This window comes from Arvicola amphibius, chromosome 15, assembly GCF_903992535.2.
Source record: "Arvicola amphibius chromosome 15, mArvAmp1.2, whole genome shotgun sequence".
NCBI classification, from domain to species: Eukaryota; Metazoa; Chordata; class Mammalia; order Rodentia; family Cricetidae; genus Arvicola; species Arvicola amphibius.
Window position 1 is genome coordinate 17,228,687 of NC_052061.1, and position 18,256 is coordinate 17,246,942.

The window sequence follows — 18,256 nt, forward strand, 5'->3', positions numbered from 1 at the left end:
CGTCTGATTTCTCTGCACCTGAGATTTCGGAGGACATCACAGGAATCTCAGTGGGAACGGATATTTGCAAGGCTTCCTCTAGGTTGTCGTGAATTTTTCTATTTTGTACCAGTTTTACTTAAAGTCACTCTTTCCCCCAGAACCAGAACCTGGTCTGAACTGACAGATCTATTTGAGTTGCTAACTGAGGAGAATGTAAAAAGGGTCCTTTAACCGACTGGAGACCACCGCAGTCTCTGCACTGCTGCAGTGCCTGGGACTTGGTGGTAAACATCCGAGGAGTAGAGCACTCTAGCTGCTGTTTGATTCTTTTTGCACCTCAAGAAAATTGATTTTGCCCTCTGTCCCAGGCTCTGCGCACACTGTGAGAGTGGATTGGTATGCAAGGGCAGGTGTATATTAGGCGCCCAAGCTCTAAAAGTGTTAAAAGGCGTCTGGTTTGTCTTAGAAGGGTCAGTCTGAACATTAAACGATTTTTGTTGAACAGTTAAGATGCCCTTTTACTTTTACCATTTTGTGTGCAGACTTTTTTTTAATGCATTTTAACAGTTATTTAAGAGTTCCCATGTGCTTAGAAAGGAATCTGAATATATGCGCTGTAAAAAAAAATAAGCCTGGTACAAACAATGTCGACTGTTCCATCAATACCATCAAAGGACTAGGAGCTGTAGGTGGAACGATATGTAAAATACAGCTTGTGAAAGATTGCCTTTATTAACTGTCATCATCCTCAGAATATATGTTCAAATAAACGTTGTGTAATAACTAAATTTGAGATTAATAGGCCCCTTAAGAAACAGCGAAGTCATTCAGAGTAGTCAGTGAAAAATAGTCTGTAAGCCTGTGCCGCGCACATATTGTCCTGCTCGCATGCTCTCTCCGGTGTCACTGCCATTTGTCACTGTCTGCCGACTCCGCTCTCATTAAAACACGCCAGCACCAAAGCAGCTTCATTTTCTTAAGAGGAGAGGACACCTGATTCAATTTAGAGGGCAGAAACAGGAACTTGCATCTTTTCTATGCCTGACTTGAGAAGAATAGTTAAAACAAGGATAGCAACTCCGTTCACCTCAGGCTAAAGGATATGCAAAAAAAATTTCCCCACCATGGTATCAAGATATAGACCTACAGAAATTAGAAAGAATTATAGCTTTCTCCTGGAACAGCAGTTCAGTTCGATGACAGACAGCTCCTCTCAAGTAGGAAGTGTGTCGGCATTTATAAAAATATGTAACTGTGCTCCTTCCAGCAGCGGGCTCAATAAAGAATTCAAGTGTTCCGAACTGCCTTTTTCAGTTGGTGAATGCTTCGTGGCCATACTAGCCCTTTCTTCTTCATGTGATAATTCATTTAAGAATATTGAGTATAAGGTCTTCTGTCTGGGCTGGGGAGGAAGTTACTTCACCTTACCTCATGGGCTGTTTGTGTAGGCTGAATATCTAGGTGAACAGGCAGACATCCCACTACCTTGCTTAAGAATAAACTTCGTATTCTAATTGGTTTTATTTTTTTGATGTCGGATAAATTATCATAGAGTTTTAGGATGCCGTATATCTAAATACCATAAATCATCAGCAGTGGTCTGTTAGGCTGCTTGTTCAAATATGGGAATTTTGATTTTTATTTTTGTTCTTTTATAAACATTGTTTGTTGTGTGTGTATGTGTGCACACATGCATGCGAGCACACATGAGCACGCTTTGGTGTGGAAGTGTGGAAGTAAGAGGACAACTTGTGGGAGTTGGTTCTCTCCTTGCACACTGTGGGTTCAGGGAGCAAACTCAGGCTACCAGCCTGCATCAAGTGTGTCTGCTTGCTGAGTAGCCTGCTCCCAGTGTCTCTACAATCCTCACAGACTAGCAAGGCCACCTTATTAACCCACTGGGGCGTGGGGCGGGAGGCCTTGGTTTGGCTGATCTACTCTTGGGTCATAGGTCATAGGCATAGAAGGTTGTAGAGGTATTTTGGAACAGGAAGGGAATAACCATTACGGGAAGCCAATGGTCAAGCGTTGGGGATCCAGAGGACCTAGGTGGTGAGAGACAGGCACCCATATTCCAGAAATGTTTGATGAAGAAAGAAAATCCATCCAGAGCATTTTGCAACTTCTTCAGATCGTCTGCAGCGTGGTTAAGCTTTCTGTTTTCTTCGTCTCTTCCTTTACTCATTTTGAAAAAAATCCAGTGTTTTTTTTTTTTTTTTTAAACCATCTGAGAATAGCAAAACCCTGGCCAGATGAGAGTCTGTCAGATAAACCGGTGACCACATCGGGGAGTGCTGGGTGGGCAAATGCTGGTCACATCTGGCTCTTTTCTGCTCCAGGACGCAGTAGCCAGAGAAGTCATGCAGAGGGAAGACGGCTGGGCTCAGAAGGCTCTGGTTCCAGCCACAGGCTCTTCTCTGTGACGGACTATAGACGCCATCTTCCATTTTATGTAGTCTTTAGATGGCAGTAAGGAGCTGCTTTGGCTGAGGACCACAGATGTACACCTGCTTGTCTGTCTCCTATTAGCATCAGGCCGTAGGGCATCGGAGGGTGTGGCTGGCCTTGTGTTGCTGGTGGCTCTTGCATAGGTGCCATCTTTTGGCACACCGCTCTGCTTCATGCAACCCTCGGCAGCCAGAGCCTGGGCTTCTTCCAGCATGGCCAGGCCTACAGCATAAGCTCCCTGGCTTCACCACTCTGGCTTGGTCTGACTCCTGTGCATCTAGAGTCAGTTTCATCTCGGTTTACTAAATATTTAGAGTACTGTGTTCCAGTCCCTTCTCTGGATGGTGCGGATGTAAGTTTTCACTGGCTACTTGGAGGCATGGTCCGCAAGCTGACTTGCTAGGATAGCCGAGTGTTGCTTAAGGTCCTTCCCCTTCCTTGAGGGAGGAGTTATTTTAGATCAGGGAGCAAAGATGTAAGAAATAGCATGATATGAATTTGGGGAAATAGGGAGTAGTTTAATGAGGCAGGTGAGGAAAAGGAGTAGACTGTGTGAAGGGGAGGGCAGCCCTCTTTACATCAGAAAACAGCCTCCAAAACTCTTGAAATCCTAATTTCCTTGTGTACTGCTGCTGTAGAATTGAGCCCAAGCTTGTTTCTCTCCTTGTACACTGTGGGTCCAGGGTATCTAACTTCACCTGGTCTTTGGAGTATCAGAACCCTAAATCAATCAGTTCACAAAGGGTTGATTTCCTGAGTGGATGAAGTAGCAGAGAATTCACATCTTCCCCACCTGGCCAAGGAGGTGGCTGGGGCATCTCATTGTGACACCACTGTCTCAGCCATTCCACATGAGAGACTACTTACGTTTGTGTCACGGAGGTGATCAGGAGTGGCTGGGTTGGAGGGTTTGAGTCAGGAGGAGTCCTGGTACTTTCTCAGCTCTGACTTGTGACTTGCACTTGTAGTGACACCACGTTTCTGTACGTGCTGGGTGGCTCACTTGCTGTCTGGTGTAAGGTTAGGAAAAGAGTCTGAAAATGGTGTGGAAGGAGGAGCTCTGGTGGAAAGCCCTAACTTCTTTCTTTGAAAAAGCTAGATCTATCTGGAGCATAAAATGCAGCGTGCGCATACAGATTTCTGGGAACTCTGGACATATGTTTGTGAAGACGCCAGCGCACCCTGTTGTTCTGACCACAACCCACGTGTATCCCCTTTAGTTTTCTCTGGGTGTAGAACTTTCCTGGAATTGCCCATAGTTGAGTTCTAGGGAGATGCCTAAAATAATGTCGCTGTAGTTTATAGCTGTCATTTGTAATCTTTTATGTGGCTGAATCTTTTTATTCCTCATCGACTCCCCAGTACAGCACAGAACACCGTATGCCTCTGTCTCTGTCAAAAAGCAGAGGTTTCCCTGTCCTGTGGTGGTTGCCTGTGTTCGTGCCACAGAAGAGCCGGGGTCCAGTGCCATCTTTTATTGATAGGACTAGCAAAGGAGAAATCTAATGAAATTATCAAAGCTTTGAATTAATTATGAAGCGGCATAAGAGAGCCAAGCTCTCCGGAGCCGGCGATCTCATTACCCATTCACTCTCGTTGTGTCCTCTTCTGGAGCAGAAGGCACTTCCCGCTACAGCCCAGCCCCGCTTTGGACTTCAGTCAAACTTCCTAAACCGATGCCCACCTTTTCTACATTGCGGCCCGGAATGTCCCTAATGACTACCTGACACTGCTCTGGACCTGCTGGGCATTTAAATAGGTTTTCTCAACATGCATTTGGCTTTTGACTAGTTTTGTTTTATTCTCCCTCCCCACCCCATTTTCTTTCATCAAATCAGATGTTGTACAAGTTTTTTTCCCCTTTTTGAGTAATGTGAAAAGCCGCCAGGACTCTGGCGTATAGCTTCATGGAACACAGGAACTGACTGACTTAGTTGAGGGGTGGATAGCCTCTGCCGTGTCCTCAAGGATGCTTTGGTAAGCAGAATCAATCCTTTCTTCTTTAATTTTGGGTACCAATGGCACATTTCCTTGCTTGTTTCTAACCAAGGAATGGTTAGCATGACGATAGTTTTCGTGGTCTCAACTGTCCTGCCCTTGGTGCTGAAGTGTGGGGAACAGCTGTCACCTCATGGTGGTAGTTCATAGGTGGGGATGCATTATTATGTGTAGATCAACTCCGGTTGTTCCTAGTTCTAGCAGCAAAATCAACAATAACCATGCTTTGATTTACTGTCGGGGATTGTTCTTTTGGGCCATCGGTCATACAGTTTTGAAGCCTCTCCTGGTGAGCCTTTTCCTGCCTGCTTCTGAGCCCCATTATGGATGTATACCTAAGAAGCAGCCATCTATCTGAGTAAACTATAGGCCGCTGGTATTCTTGAAAGCAGTGACTGACTTTACTCTGTAGGGTCAGTGCCTGAGAGTTGGAACGGTGGGGAAAGGGAGACCGATCATCTTTGCTTGTCCTGTTGCTGTTTACTTTCAGTGAGTTTCTCTCCCGTTTATTCTCTTCTTAGGCGGCTGCGATATTTAATTCAGCATTTGGGAGTTTTCTGGTGAGTACACATGGTTTAACCTTGCCTATTTTATTTTTTCTTAAGAGATTGTTTTGCACAAGTGATTTAGTAAGAGCTGAACTTCTTTTACTCTTTGGTGAAATATAAAAGTTTTGGATCTTTGCACGTACCCTTAATTATACCCTGGGGAAAATAGTAAGTGAAAACAAGTGAATATTCTCTTGCTACATATTTTGGAGACTTGGGTTTAATAGTCCGTTAATGGATTCAAGGAATCAATTAAAATGCTATGTGCCTCCTTATAGAGGTTATGTCAATATATTGATCACTTAATGAGGTCTTTTAGATGATTATTATTTTGTGTCATGGGACAGAGGATTTTGAAAAGGAAACATGACCCAGCTGGTCAGAAAGGGAATGCTAATTTATGGTTGACACGTCATTTATTTTCTATATTTTCTTGTCAAAGAAGCTACCACGTACAGTCTTGGATATGTCTGAGAAATCTTTGTGGAACACTAACAAAAAGAGTGTCATGAGAATATAGTTCATGAATAAGTTGCAAGAAAATATAGTATTTTTAGAGATGTAAATATAAATTATAAATAAAATGATTCAAACACAGTTCCACCTTTGCAAGCAGAATCTCTGTAATTATGAGGCTGTTGCTTTAACGTTTAGATAATTATCTTAAATTAGATTATTATAATACTTGATTTGTGTTATAAAAGAATGGAGATAGAAACAGTTTCCTATATTTAATAATTATGCTTATACTTTCAAATTTGCTAAATTCAGGAAAATAAATTACAATATTTGCTTTAGTGCAGAGATCACTTACAGACCTGTAATGTAGTGACTTACACATGGCTGGAATAAAATCAGTGGAATATAAACTGGCTTATGAATCTAGGTGGAACATCCCTGTGTGTGCTTAGAATATTCTGCATGCCACTTGTGTCTGCATTGTATGCATAGTTACAGCTTTAAAAGACATTGCTAACCCAGTGTTAATTCCCAAAATGCTACATGTTTTTTGAAGACGTTGTCTTCTAGATGATATTGATTCTGTGAAACACATTGCTGAAATATGTCCACTCTTAAAGATACTGTGCTTTGGGTTTTATTACTGTTGTTGTTTGTTTGTATTTTGATATCATATTTTTATTGGACTTGGAAACAAAGTCTATTTAGAAATAACTAACCTCTTGGTCAGGCATAGTAGCTACTTCTATAAGCTTAGCTCTGGGGAGGCTGAGGCAGTAGGATTGCCGCAAGTTTAAGGACACCTTCAGCTACATGAGACTCAAATTCAAACAGAGAGAGAGAGAGAGAGAGAGAGAGAGAGAGAGAAGGAGGGAGGGAGGGAGGGAGGGAGGGAGGGAGGGAGAGAGAGAGAGAGAAACAGGTAGAGAGAGAGAGACAGGTAGAGAGAGAGACAGACAGAGACACAGAACGCACGCGCGCGTACACACACACACACACACACACAGACTGATTTTTAAGACTACTTAGTTTAGACTTAGTAATATCTCATTAAGCAACTATTTTCATTTCTTTCTCTACATTGTCACAATTGTTTAACAGAATAGTAAGTGTAAAATACAAATTTGTGGAAGCCAGTTTTGGTGCGGTTTGAAATCGCACACATCCACCATGAAGCATGGCTTCGTAACTTGGGTTGTTCACTCATGAAAATGCCCATGATAACTGAGAAGACGCAATGAGGAAATGTGGAAGTGGCTGAAGCAAAACCCTCTGGCCCTTCACACAAGAGAGTGCTTGCTCCAGGTACTTTGAGCTTTACATTGCCCATGTGGCCCTTGGGCAATTTCCTTTCAGGCTTACATGCTGCTCAGGTCTAGCAAGGGAGAGCTTCCACAGAGCTTTTCTGCCTTTTCCTTCATCTCCTTCCCCTCTAAGTTGCGTGTTTTTACCCCTTCGTCTTCTGTCCTTCCTTCCCTCACTTTTTTTCTTTTAAAACCTTAATGCATCTAATGGATCAGAGTGTTTATGGAATTCTGGCCACACACACATAGTTAATTTTCAAGTAACCCTGGAGAATACAAAGGAATACGAGGTCACTCCCGTAGCTTGTGGACAGGACACCTTAGAAAAGAAAGCAATGTCGCTAATTGTGGTGGCGTATGCCTTTAATCCCAGCACTCAGGAGGCAGAGACAGGTGGATCTCTGTGAGTTTCGGCCAGCCTGGTTTACACAGTGAGTTCCAGGACAGCCCGGGCTACACATAGAAACCCTGTGTCGAGAAAATGGAGCAGGGGCAATGTCAAAGTTAAGACACTAAAGCAAAGATGTTCCTGTCGCTACACGGTGGTCATCTGAGTGACACAGACAGCGTGCACACAACTCTCTAAGGTCTGACCAAGGGCAGCGCCAGGTGACCTGAGCAGCAGAAGGTAAAGTGACAGAAATGTCTTTTCTCATTTTACATTTCCTTTCCCTTCTCTCCCTTTCCTTTGCCAACGGAGATTACTGCAGGGGTTGAGAACGAAAACTGGCTGTGTGTTTTGCTCCAGTGAAATTACATATGATTTTCTACCCCCCTTCTTTAACACAACCACAGCGAGGTTGATGAAATACATGTGGTTCTCACCTAAATATGATGTGATGACTTTGCCTCTGAGGAGACAGAACTCCTGTCTTTCTGCTCTGCCATCCACAGCATGTGGCTTCCTTCCCCAAGGTCAGCTCATGAGCCAAGGTAGCTGCTGTAGTTTCTTCCTTCTCTCTGAGTGTCTCTGTCTCTGTCTCTGTCTCTGTCTCTCTCTCTCTCTCTCTCTCTCTCTCTCTCTCTCTCTCTCTCTCTCTCTCTCTCTCTCTCTCTCTCTCTCACACACACACACACACACACACAGAATTGCTGGAATCCCAATACCATCCTTCCACTAATATCTTGTTGCAGAAATTTAGCCACAAAGTCACACCCAATCAGCGAAATGTGGCAGTTTGCCATGACTTCAGTCACTGAAACGAATGTTCAAGACAAGGGCCCGTGCGTATTTCTGCCTATAAGGAATGTTCAAAAGTATGCACACGTTTGAAGAAAGAAGTTACATCAGTGGAATGATAGGAGAAGTTGGTCCTTGAGTTAGATCGCAAAGACTCGCTCTACAGAGGGGAAATTCTGAATTACAAATCATTCATACGGAATGGTGTTGCTAGTGCTTGAGGATTTCCTTTATGAAGGAATTTTGTGCTTACAGGTGGTAGTGGCCACCCAACCTGAAGCAGGGTGGCTTTGAATTCTCTCTGACTGAGTGTGAACTGAACCAGATACCTGCCCTGTAATGTGCATAATGTGAACTAATCATATCCCCTGTCTGTGGAAACTTGCTGACAATGCAATGAAAATGCTTGCATGAGGCGGTAGAAACAGTGTGGGGCTAAAATTTACATCTAGGTGTTGGTCCAGTCTCTTGATTTTAGATGTTTTCATGTGACTGTTGAAAACCACCAGATTAAGAAATTCTCTCTGCCAGGCGCTCTAAGCTCAAAGAGTCAGTAGCTGTGCTCTTGTTGTGAGTAATCATCCCTGTCTTTGTGCCTGTGTGTACGTATCTGTGAGTGTGTCTGTGTGTGTGTCTGCGCATGCGCACATGCATATATTATGAATGACCATTCCTTGTATGTGTATATGCTCATATGCATATGTGTATACAAAAAAGAAATCACTCATAACCAGGCAATGTGTATGTTAGAATCTGTATATATTTAATATTATGTTCTCTAACAGAGAACAGGTATTATAATATTCTATATAAGCATTCTAGTATATATTATAATCTGATATATTAATATTTCAGGTTATTGATATGAAATATTAATATTTCAGGTTAATTCAAATTACCTGAAACCTTTGAAAGACTTTTATTAGAAGATATTTTAGAGAAAGACTTAAGGGTATTTTTGTTGATTTTTCAGGCATCTGGGTATAACAAATAAAATACAGTACATATTTATAGCTAGTTTAATAATGTCCTGGGTCTAATTAAAACACAGTGATTTCAAGAACTAATTGTTATATAAAACTTTTTAAATGGGGCTATTTAAGTGGTAATAACTAATGATAGATGAATTCAATTTATATAAATTTCAGACCAAGAGATTGTTTTGAAATTGCACCACAGAGGATTGCTTTAAGTTAAGAAGTTAATACCCAACTCCTCTGCTGCTCGTTTTACACCTTCTGCTTATTGTTATTGTGGAACGTAGTCAGTGGCTTGAGCCTTCCTTCTCAGTGAGGATAGAATTTGAATAGGATTTGGTAGCTCTGTGTGCTCCGGCTAACTAAGATGATATCTAAATGCATATGTTTGTGTATCCCACGTAATACATATGCCCATGTTTCCCATGTAATGCCTTTGCCTATGCATCCCATATAAAACCTACACATGCAAGAGCAGTATCTTTCTTACATGTTACATTTTCATCAGAAGGTGTGTTTGATTTTGCATTTTGAAAAATTCTTTTAAAGATTTATTTATTTATTTATTTATTTTTTTTTTTTGGTTTTTCAAGACAGGGTTTCTCTGCAGCTTTTTTAGAGCCTGTCCTGGAACTAGCTCTTGTAGACCAGGCTGGCCTCGAACTCACAGAGATCCACCTGCCTCTGCCTCCCGAGTGCTGGGATTAAAGGCGTGCGCCACCACCGCCCGGCTTAAAGATTTATTTAATCTCCTTTTATGTGTATGAGTATTTGACTGCATGTAGTGCGCGCATGCCTAGTGCTTGCGGAGGCCAGAAGAGGTGTCAGCAAGAACACAGAAGAATCTCACATGTTAATGAAGGTGTGCACGCAGTCTCTCCCTCTCCTTCCCTCTTCTTCCTCCTCTCACTGTCCTCCCCTTCCTCTCCCCCTCCCTCTGCACAGGGTCTGACCCAAACTCATGACCCTCTTGCCTAAGTCTAGGGTGTGTTTAGTTCATGGATATGGAGGAAGGAGGTCATTTTGCTCAGTATTAGCAATGATGTTGATTTTTCAAAAAATTTATTTATGTATGAATATTCTATCTGCATGTATACCTTTCTGCCAGAAGAGGGCATCAGATCTCACTGTTGGTGGTTGTGAGCCACTCCATGTGATTGCTGGGAATTGATCTCAGGACCACTGGAAGCTCAGCCAGTGTTCTTAACCACTGAGCCAGCTCTCCAGCCCTGAGGATGTTGCTTTTAACTAATCCAGATTTTCTGGAATCTTGGTTTACCCTTCAAAGTTCAGGACTTGATTTTCATTGGTCTTCAACACCAGAGCAACCAGGCACCTTCATTTTCATGGGGAGTTCAGTGCTGTCCTACACAGCACCATTTCAAACTGGTTGGTCTTTGCAGCAAGGAAGTCACAAGCTCAGGACTTGGAGAGGAGACAGCTGCCTCTACAACTTTCCCTGCAGACTGCTCTCTTTGTAGAGCGAGCACTGCCCTCAGGCTAGAGTGCAGACAATTGGCTAGCTTACCTTTCATAAATACTGTTGAGTGGGGACTGGGGAGTTAGCCTAGTCAGTACCCTGAACCTTACAAGGGGAGGCTCAGCTGGTCCTCAGCACTCATATAAAACACCAGGGGTTGTGCTCTGTGCTCACAGACCCAGCCTGGGGTGTCAGACACATGTGTAAGGGGTTTGCTGGCCACCCAGCCTCCTTCCCTTCTATTTGTGTTCCAGGGAGAGCCCTATCTCAACAAATAGTGTGGAGTCCAGCTTACACAAGTAATAACGACAGAACAATACTGTTGATTCATTTAATAAGGTAACACAAAAGGCAAACCACAACTCTCACCTAAAGGGAATGAAATATTATTTCGAGGCCAAATATGAGTGACCGTAGATCCCATATTTCCACAGATTGCATATTTCAACATGGATCTAGTTTTGTGAAGCTTTTATAAGAAATAGAACAAAAGAACAGAGAATGTCATATAAAGACACCTCTTAAACACTCTGATGAAAACACTAGGTGGGCGGAGTAAAGCAAATGGGATTCTCTGCTGTAGGCCGTGTATGCAGTTTGATGTCATCTTAGCCTCTTTGTGGGTGCCAGGTTTCTGTACATTCCAAAGGACTTACCTAATTAATTGTCTCAAAGATAGTAGCTCACACACAAGGAGGGCAATAAAGGACTAGTAAGAGGGCGAAAGATGGCCCAAGATAATTTGGCTTTGGAGGAGTGACCTTCCAAGATGGCAGTCCTAGGTGTTCTAATCAGTTGGTGAACTCAGCAGACATCCACAAGAGGCTGAGGCTTCTTTGCAGGAATTCCTCACATGAGATAGAAAATTGTCTTGAATGTCTCAGAGCCCATAAGTTCACGGCTTCTGTCTAGTTACTGAAGCCAAAGCAAACATAAATAAATATGTGGAAAAATAACTAAAATAAAAGATTGAGGGGCCACCCTCAGCACAGTTTCCCCCATTCAGGCTCCGCCATGGGTCTTGCCATGTCAGCGCGCTGTTTGTTAAATCAGATCCGCTTTTAAAATTTGAATTTATCTCAAGCTCAAACTTCACCACAACACTAGAAATAAAAAACTATCTTGTTATGACTAAGGTAGCAGATATGAAATCACAGGAGAAAAAGCTGCTATAACTTTGAAGCTAAATACTGCAGCCTACAGAGGGAGGTGGGGGCGGTCACCCTCCTGCCCTTCTCCAAAAGACAAAACTGGCACCAGCACCAAAAGAATTTGCCTGTTTGAGTTAGCTTCCCCTGCAGTCCTCTGTGTGAATTAGCTTCCCTTGCTGTCTCCTGTGTGAGTTAGCTTCCCCTGCAGTCCTCTCTGTGAGTTAGCATCCCCTGTGGTCTCCCTGTGTGAGTTAGCTTCCCCTGAGGTCCCTGTGTCTGAGGAAGCTCCTGGATAACACTGTTTTCTGGGTTTCTCAATCAAGGATCCCAGCAATGGAGGCTGTGCCTGTCTCTTTCCCAGGCTCTTTTTTGTGAATGCTTGTGCAACACTAGACAAGCGTGTCAAAGTGCCAGATAGGCTAGAACTCAACAATGCTACACTGCTTAGAAGGAGGAAGGACCCTCTCATAGGTGAATTTGAATTCATTTTAAAGACAAACTTTTATCTGAATTAATCAGTGTAAATAAAAATGGTCTTGTTATTTAATAAGAATGTGTGCAGAATGTCTACCTAGTCCATTTTAGCAGCATAATGCTCCGTGTGGCCTGATGGGACTGGTGCAGCAAGTAAATGCATTAGTCACAGCAGCCATTTTTCTTGCAGATTTGTGACGTAGATTTAATTATAGGGATGACCAGCAACTTACAAATCTAATTTTGGTGGAGGTTGAGGCAATTTTTTTTTATTTTAATAATGATGGATTTTTTTAGAGCAATGATTTCATTACTATTTAAAGAAATCTACTAGTGTAGAACTAGCAATTGACTGCAGTTATTTTATTACCCTTTAACAAATGCCATGTGCTTTCATTTTCATTTTTATTAATTTTTAAAATGTCATCATTTTCAAACTGGGAAAGTATTTGCCCCAAAACCTTTTTGGGCAAAAATAAATAAATATAACATCATTCTGGATGTTTATAAAAGGCCTCCTTAGAAACATGACCCTCACAGTTGGTTAAAATCAAGATTAAGATTCCTTAATTAGACTCCAAGTGACTAGAGAACTGCATGGCGCTGTGGCCTTCAGTCCAGCTGCCCAGTGACTCCTGGTACTTGTGATCACATGGTTCTCATCTTCTTGCTTCTCTTTCTCCAAAGCAAGCGTTTACCAAGATCAGTCTGTTTTTCCATTGTAAACACCTTTCATTGACTCTGTTTTTGTTTTGTTATTGTTGGCAGAAACAAAATTAGCGTCTTCAGGTCACATTTACAGACATATCTTCAGACATTAGCATTTGCTCATGTTGGGTGTTCTTCCTGAGTTCTGACAAAAGTGCCCCGTATATGGTGCCACAGTCCAGGGCAAGGTCTCTGTTTGACCAGAGATTCGGTTTGTTTTCAGCCCTCTCCCAGCTTTAGCCCAACTGCCATGGATCCCTCCTGTCTTTTCCAGGGGGTCCTGTGAATGCCATGGCCTCAGGCTGAGCCTGACTACTTTGCATGTGTGATCCTTGTCATGTTACTGCATGCATTGCCAAACTTCTCATTGCTAAGTCGTGTTGTACTGCTTATAGAGTGGTTGTTGGTGAGCTTTGGGTTGTGCGGTACTTTGGGTATTGAATGACTTTCACAGGGCTGTGTGTTAAGGACTTGGTTGTTAGGGTGCTATGTCGGGAGGTGCTGTGGATCCCTAGGGCACTGGGGACTGGAACCTCTGCTCTGCTGCCCCCTCCCCACCACTGCCGTCCAGCATCTCAGCAGAGACCAAAAAGTGGTTGTACCTTATCACAGATGGAAGCTCTACACCAGCTAAGGGAAGCCTTTCCCTCTCTCATGGAATAGTCTCGGGTATCTTCTTGTGGTGGCCGAAGGCTGACGGCCCGCTCTTTGTGTTTGTTGCTTATGGGTAAAGCCTCTGTGCTTGTGTAGAGACCTCATGTAGACATACTTTCCTACATCTAGGGAGAACTTGGGGGCGGAGTTGCTGGGTCATGAGGTGAAGATGTTTTGAGTTTGAAGCAGCCTCCCAACTGTTCACTGTGTTAGATCTGCAGAGGAGTATATAGGGAGTCCAGTTGTTCCTGTCCTTGCCAGTTCTTGGTGTTAGCATTTTTTATTTCAGTCATTCTTGTAGGCATGTAATATACGTTATTGTGGCTTTGATTTGCCTTTTCCTTCCTGGCTAATGATTATGGACATATTCTGTGTGTGGTTTTTTTTTTTTTTGCCATCTGCACATCTTTTTTGAATTTGTTCAAACTTCTTGCCTATTTTAAAAGATTGAATCACCTGTTTCTTTATACTGGTTGTAGGTCTTTATTTTGAACACAAATCATTTATCAGATTTTACAGGTGGTTCCCCTTAATGCACTGCACACATATGTGCGTGCAAACACACACACACACACACACACACACACACACACATTTCTTGTCTTTTTATTAACTGACTTGAAAGAGAAAATTTATCAGATCAAACTTATCTATATTTTGCCTTTTATTCTTTATGCTTTTTGTTTTCTTAGTTCTTGTTTTACCTAAAGGCACAAATATTTTTCTCTTCTGTTCTGCCATTTGGTTTTGACTTTTTCACTTAGATCTATAGTCTATTTGGAGTTCATGTTTACAGATGTATTGCAGCTAGGATTTGTTACTTTGCTTATGGTTGTAAAAGTTGTTATTATTTTTTATGTCTGTCCATATCCTACTTTCCCCTGGTAGATTTTCTCCATTGCCTTTGCACACAAAGTTCTTCCCGTTATGCAGTGGCGGCGCACGCCTTTGATCCCAGCACTCAGGAGGCAGAGGCAGGCGGATCTCTGTGAGTTCGAGGTCTGCCTGGTCTATAAGAGCTAGTTCCAGGACAAGCTCCAAAGCTACAGAGAAACAAACAAAAAAAAAGTTCTTCCCTTCAAACATCTGATGTATATTCACACATATTTTCTTTTAGTCTATAGTCAAAACTGATAGCTAATCCATTGATAGTCATCTGGGGGTCCGATGGATGCAGATAATGTTTGACAACCCTTCATCTCCTCACAACAACTTGGTTAAGGAAGTCAAACCACCTCAGGAAGACTTTCCATCTAAATTTTTTTTTTTTTTTTTTGAGAAAGGGTCCCATTGTAAAGCCCACGTAGGTCTTGAACTTGGGGTCGCCTGACTCACTCTTGTGTATCTGGGATTACAGGCGTACGTCACTTGTTTTCTCCCTATTTAAAGCAGAGGTTCTCCACCTCTGAGTTGTGACCCCTTTAGGGCTTGGGGTTGAACGACCTTTTCACAGGGGTCATATGCCAGATGTTTACATTATGATTTTTAGCAGCAGCAAAATTACAGTTATGAAGTAGTAATGAAAATAATTGTATGGTTGGGGTCACCACAACACGAGGAGCTATATTAAAGAGTTGCAGCGTTAGGAAGGCTGAGAACCACTGATCAACAGTATTACTGACTGTGTAATTGCCTGTCTCCCATATTGACATGAAAGAGCTAGCAGAGAGGGTGTTTAAACTCTGCTCCTGTCACTCCTCTGCCGCCTGTGCCTGTGGAGCCCAACATGGGTGCACCCTGAAAATGACTGTTAAACACAAAGAAACCATGGAGTCAATGTGCTTTTAATCTCTTTTCTTCAGACATCTAAAAATGTAAAATATCTCACCCCGAGTGTGTACTTAAAATGGGGCCTTCATTCTAATTATATGTTGAGTTCCTTTGACAAAAATCTCAACATAATTTTAATCCATCATATATCTATTAAATTTTTCTTTGCTACATTAAGGCGGTTTTATACTGTAAGCCTTTAAATCTCAATAAAGCATGTTGCAACCATATTTTATATTCACAGTGTTTAGAGATTGAAAATTAATTGTCATATTTATATTTAATATAGATTTTTCTTCTAATATTGCCTCTTTAAAGTAGACTAGGCAGAATATCCCATGTAATGGATTTTCAATACATATGCTATTATCATTGAAATAGATTTTTAAATATCAGAAACTTTTTCATGGGAAACTGCTACGTTCAAGACTTACAAATAGGTCAGTATGTGATTGTAATGTGGGTGAGCGTTATTTCTTAGCTTATTCTTTAGCAACTCATGAGACAGAAAATTAAATTCACAAGTGGAAGCTGAATTTTTAGACAGTACTAAAAGAAACCAATAGTATTCAAAAAAATGTAAAAATGTAAACTTGAAAATTAAAGGATTAATTCAAAAGCTATACTTGGTGGTGTAGCCATGGTCTTGCCCTATCAGAGAGGGAGGCAGGAGAATGAGGATTTCACGGCCAGTCTGGGTTACATAAGACCCTGGCTCAAAGAAAAAATAACCAGTTCAGTGATGTTATACAAACTAGGTAAAATGTACATTTAAATGGTTTTAAAAGTAATTAAAAGTATAAAAATAGAAACAGGAGAATGAGACCTAAAGAAAACTCAAGGTGACAACAAGGGACCTGGTAATGTGAGCTGACTGTGAAGGAAGGCGACATAGCATTCTTTGAGGCCTCGTGGTACTCTGCGGTAAGGCTGATGGCTCCGCAGCTGAGGTTGGTGGCTCTGTAGTCAAGAACAGTGGTCCTTACTCTTTGATCTCAGGGTAAAATTTGTGAAGTCTGATCTGGAAAGTCACAAAGACATGACTAGATGGAAGAGCTTTGGGAAATGATCATATATTAACATTTATTATTATATATTATTAATATATAATTATATAGATAAAGCAAGATAATAAGTCTTTTATTTTTTGAGATATGGTCTCACATAGCCCAGGCTGTCTTCAAATGTATCATATAGCCAAGGATGACCCTAAACTTTTACTTTATAGTCTCTTATGTCCACGTCCTATGTTTTGGAATTACGGGTATGGGTAACCATGTGGTTTTGGGGGCTTTGTGCATGCTAGGCAAGCGCTCTACCAGCTCAGCTGCATCCCCTGCCACAAGACATGGACTTCTGATATTAAAGAAGGAATGTATCACTATTGAACATCAGTTTTGTAATGAGAAATTGTTTCCATTTTCTTATGATCCCGACCTTCTCTCCCCACCCCCATCTCCTGTGACATCTGTACTTCCGGAGCCACCTCCCAAAGCCTTGCAATCCCTGCCCAGTGGCTGCTGAGGTATACAGATGGAGTGGGGCGAAGTTTTGGTCTTTTTCATCATTGAAATCATCAGTAGGAAATAAAAGTTCTTGCTTATTGAGAAAAAGATGGTTGCTGTAACTGGAAGACTCAGTGTTTTCACATAACAGTGGTTGCCTTCATTGCCCCTTTCCCTTTCCCTCTGGGTCTTCTCCGAGGAGTGGATGAGTAGAAACGTGGGGGAACCCTGGAAACGTAGAGGCTTCCAACTTTAGTTCTTTAACTGCTTCAGAGGTAAGGGAGTCCTGCATCATTAAATACCCCAGAATTTTGAACTCCATTATGAAAGTCAAAAATTGAATTTTTAGCTATAAGAAAAGATTCAGAGTTTCCACCTATGTAAACAAGTAGTTAAACGTAGTGTAGATGTGCAGCAGCAGGAAATATGCAGCTCGAGAGAGCTCCTTCTCCTGCACTAATGGCTGCTGCACGACTTTATGGGCTCCCAAAGTGGATTTAAAAACACAGTGCCAAGGCTCCCGAAGGAGAAGCTTCAGAAACTCACCCTTATGCAGAACTCCATGTCTAGCTTCTCTGCCTCTATCTGTCTGTCTTCTTCCAAGATTTCATCAATTGATATGAATAATATGCCACGAACTAATGAAGACCTCAGTGAACACTGTGCATCTGCCTTGGTTGTCATAGGTGCCACCGCCTTTTGTTTCTTCTTGTTTGTGTGGGAACTGTAAGTGGATGGACACATGGCTTAAAGGAAGTTTTCCTTCTGTCACATCTACAGTCGACGCTCCAGAACTCTGAGTTCCTCTCGTAGCTTTGGTGATGGCATGCCATCACCCCTGAGAGGGACAGTTCCAGTTGTGTTCTTGTTCTCTCCAGTCTGTCTGGGTCACAGTGCTTCAGTGTTAGGGACACGGGTAGCACATTTTGTCTGACAGTTTACCATGTCTTATTTGTTTGGAAGCTCCAGCTCCAAAGAGTGGGTCCAGTGACTCCTAATCAGGTAATGATGTGTAAAGTCCATTACTAATAATATGTTAATTAAGGGTGCACCGACAACTGCTGGAGACTTGTAAACACTGGCGCCCACACATTCTGTCTTCATGCTTAATGTCACATAGGAAGATATTTGAACAAGAAATTGACCGTGTATTGAGAAAGCGCCATAGAGAGGTGGTTCTCGAAGGTGATCCTATCAGGCTGTTGGCAGTGGGGCTGTCTGGCTCTGCAGTAAGGGATGCTGCCCTTGGAAGCTGAAAACCTGCCCCTGAGCCAGGCTCTTCTTTCTAGATCACACTCAGATAGGTGAGCTTAGCACTTACTTTCACTTGCCACTGCAGATTCCTTTCCCCCTTTTATCGACTCTCTGAACCTAGTGTCTTAGTGACATTGAGACCTCTCTGCTGTCTCCCAGGGGTCTTGCATGTCTCTGCTATAAAAGCATCTCCTGTACTTCTGAGTGCAGTTGGCAGAGAGACTTTGGGATTGCCATAGTGCGTCACCTGTAACTGCACTAAGCAACACAGTGGCCACAGACCATAACATTTTAAAATTAATGAAAATTAAGTGCTAGGAAGATAGCTCAGTTGGTAAAGCATTTGCTACACAAGCTTGAGGAC

At 42.2% G+C, this 18,256-nt stretch overlaps 1 protein-coding gene across 10 annotated transcripts in view; it reads left to right on the forward strand.

The window, feature by feature from the left end:
- The window catches only part of Slc10a7 (solute carrier family 10 member 7), a 214,165-nt gene that overhangs the window by 61,423 nt on the left and 134,486 nt on the right, over positions 1 to 18,256 (forward strand). For 7 of the 10 annotated variants that reach the window (XM_038312442.2, XM_038312438.2, XM_038312439.2 and 4 more), the window contains exon 5: positions 4,950 to 4,988. The exons of the other annotated variants lie outside the window; for them this stretch is intronic. In XM_038312442.2, coding sequence (XP_038168370.1) covers positions 4,950 to 4,988 — 39 coding nt within the window. The remainder of the gene's footprint in view (positions 1 to 4,949; positions 4,989 to 18,256) is intronic. 10 annotated transcript variants of the gene reach the window in all.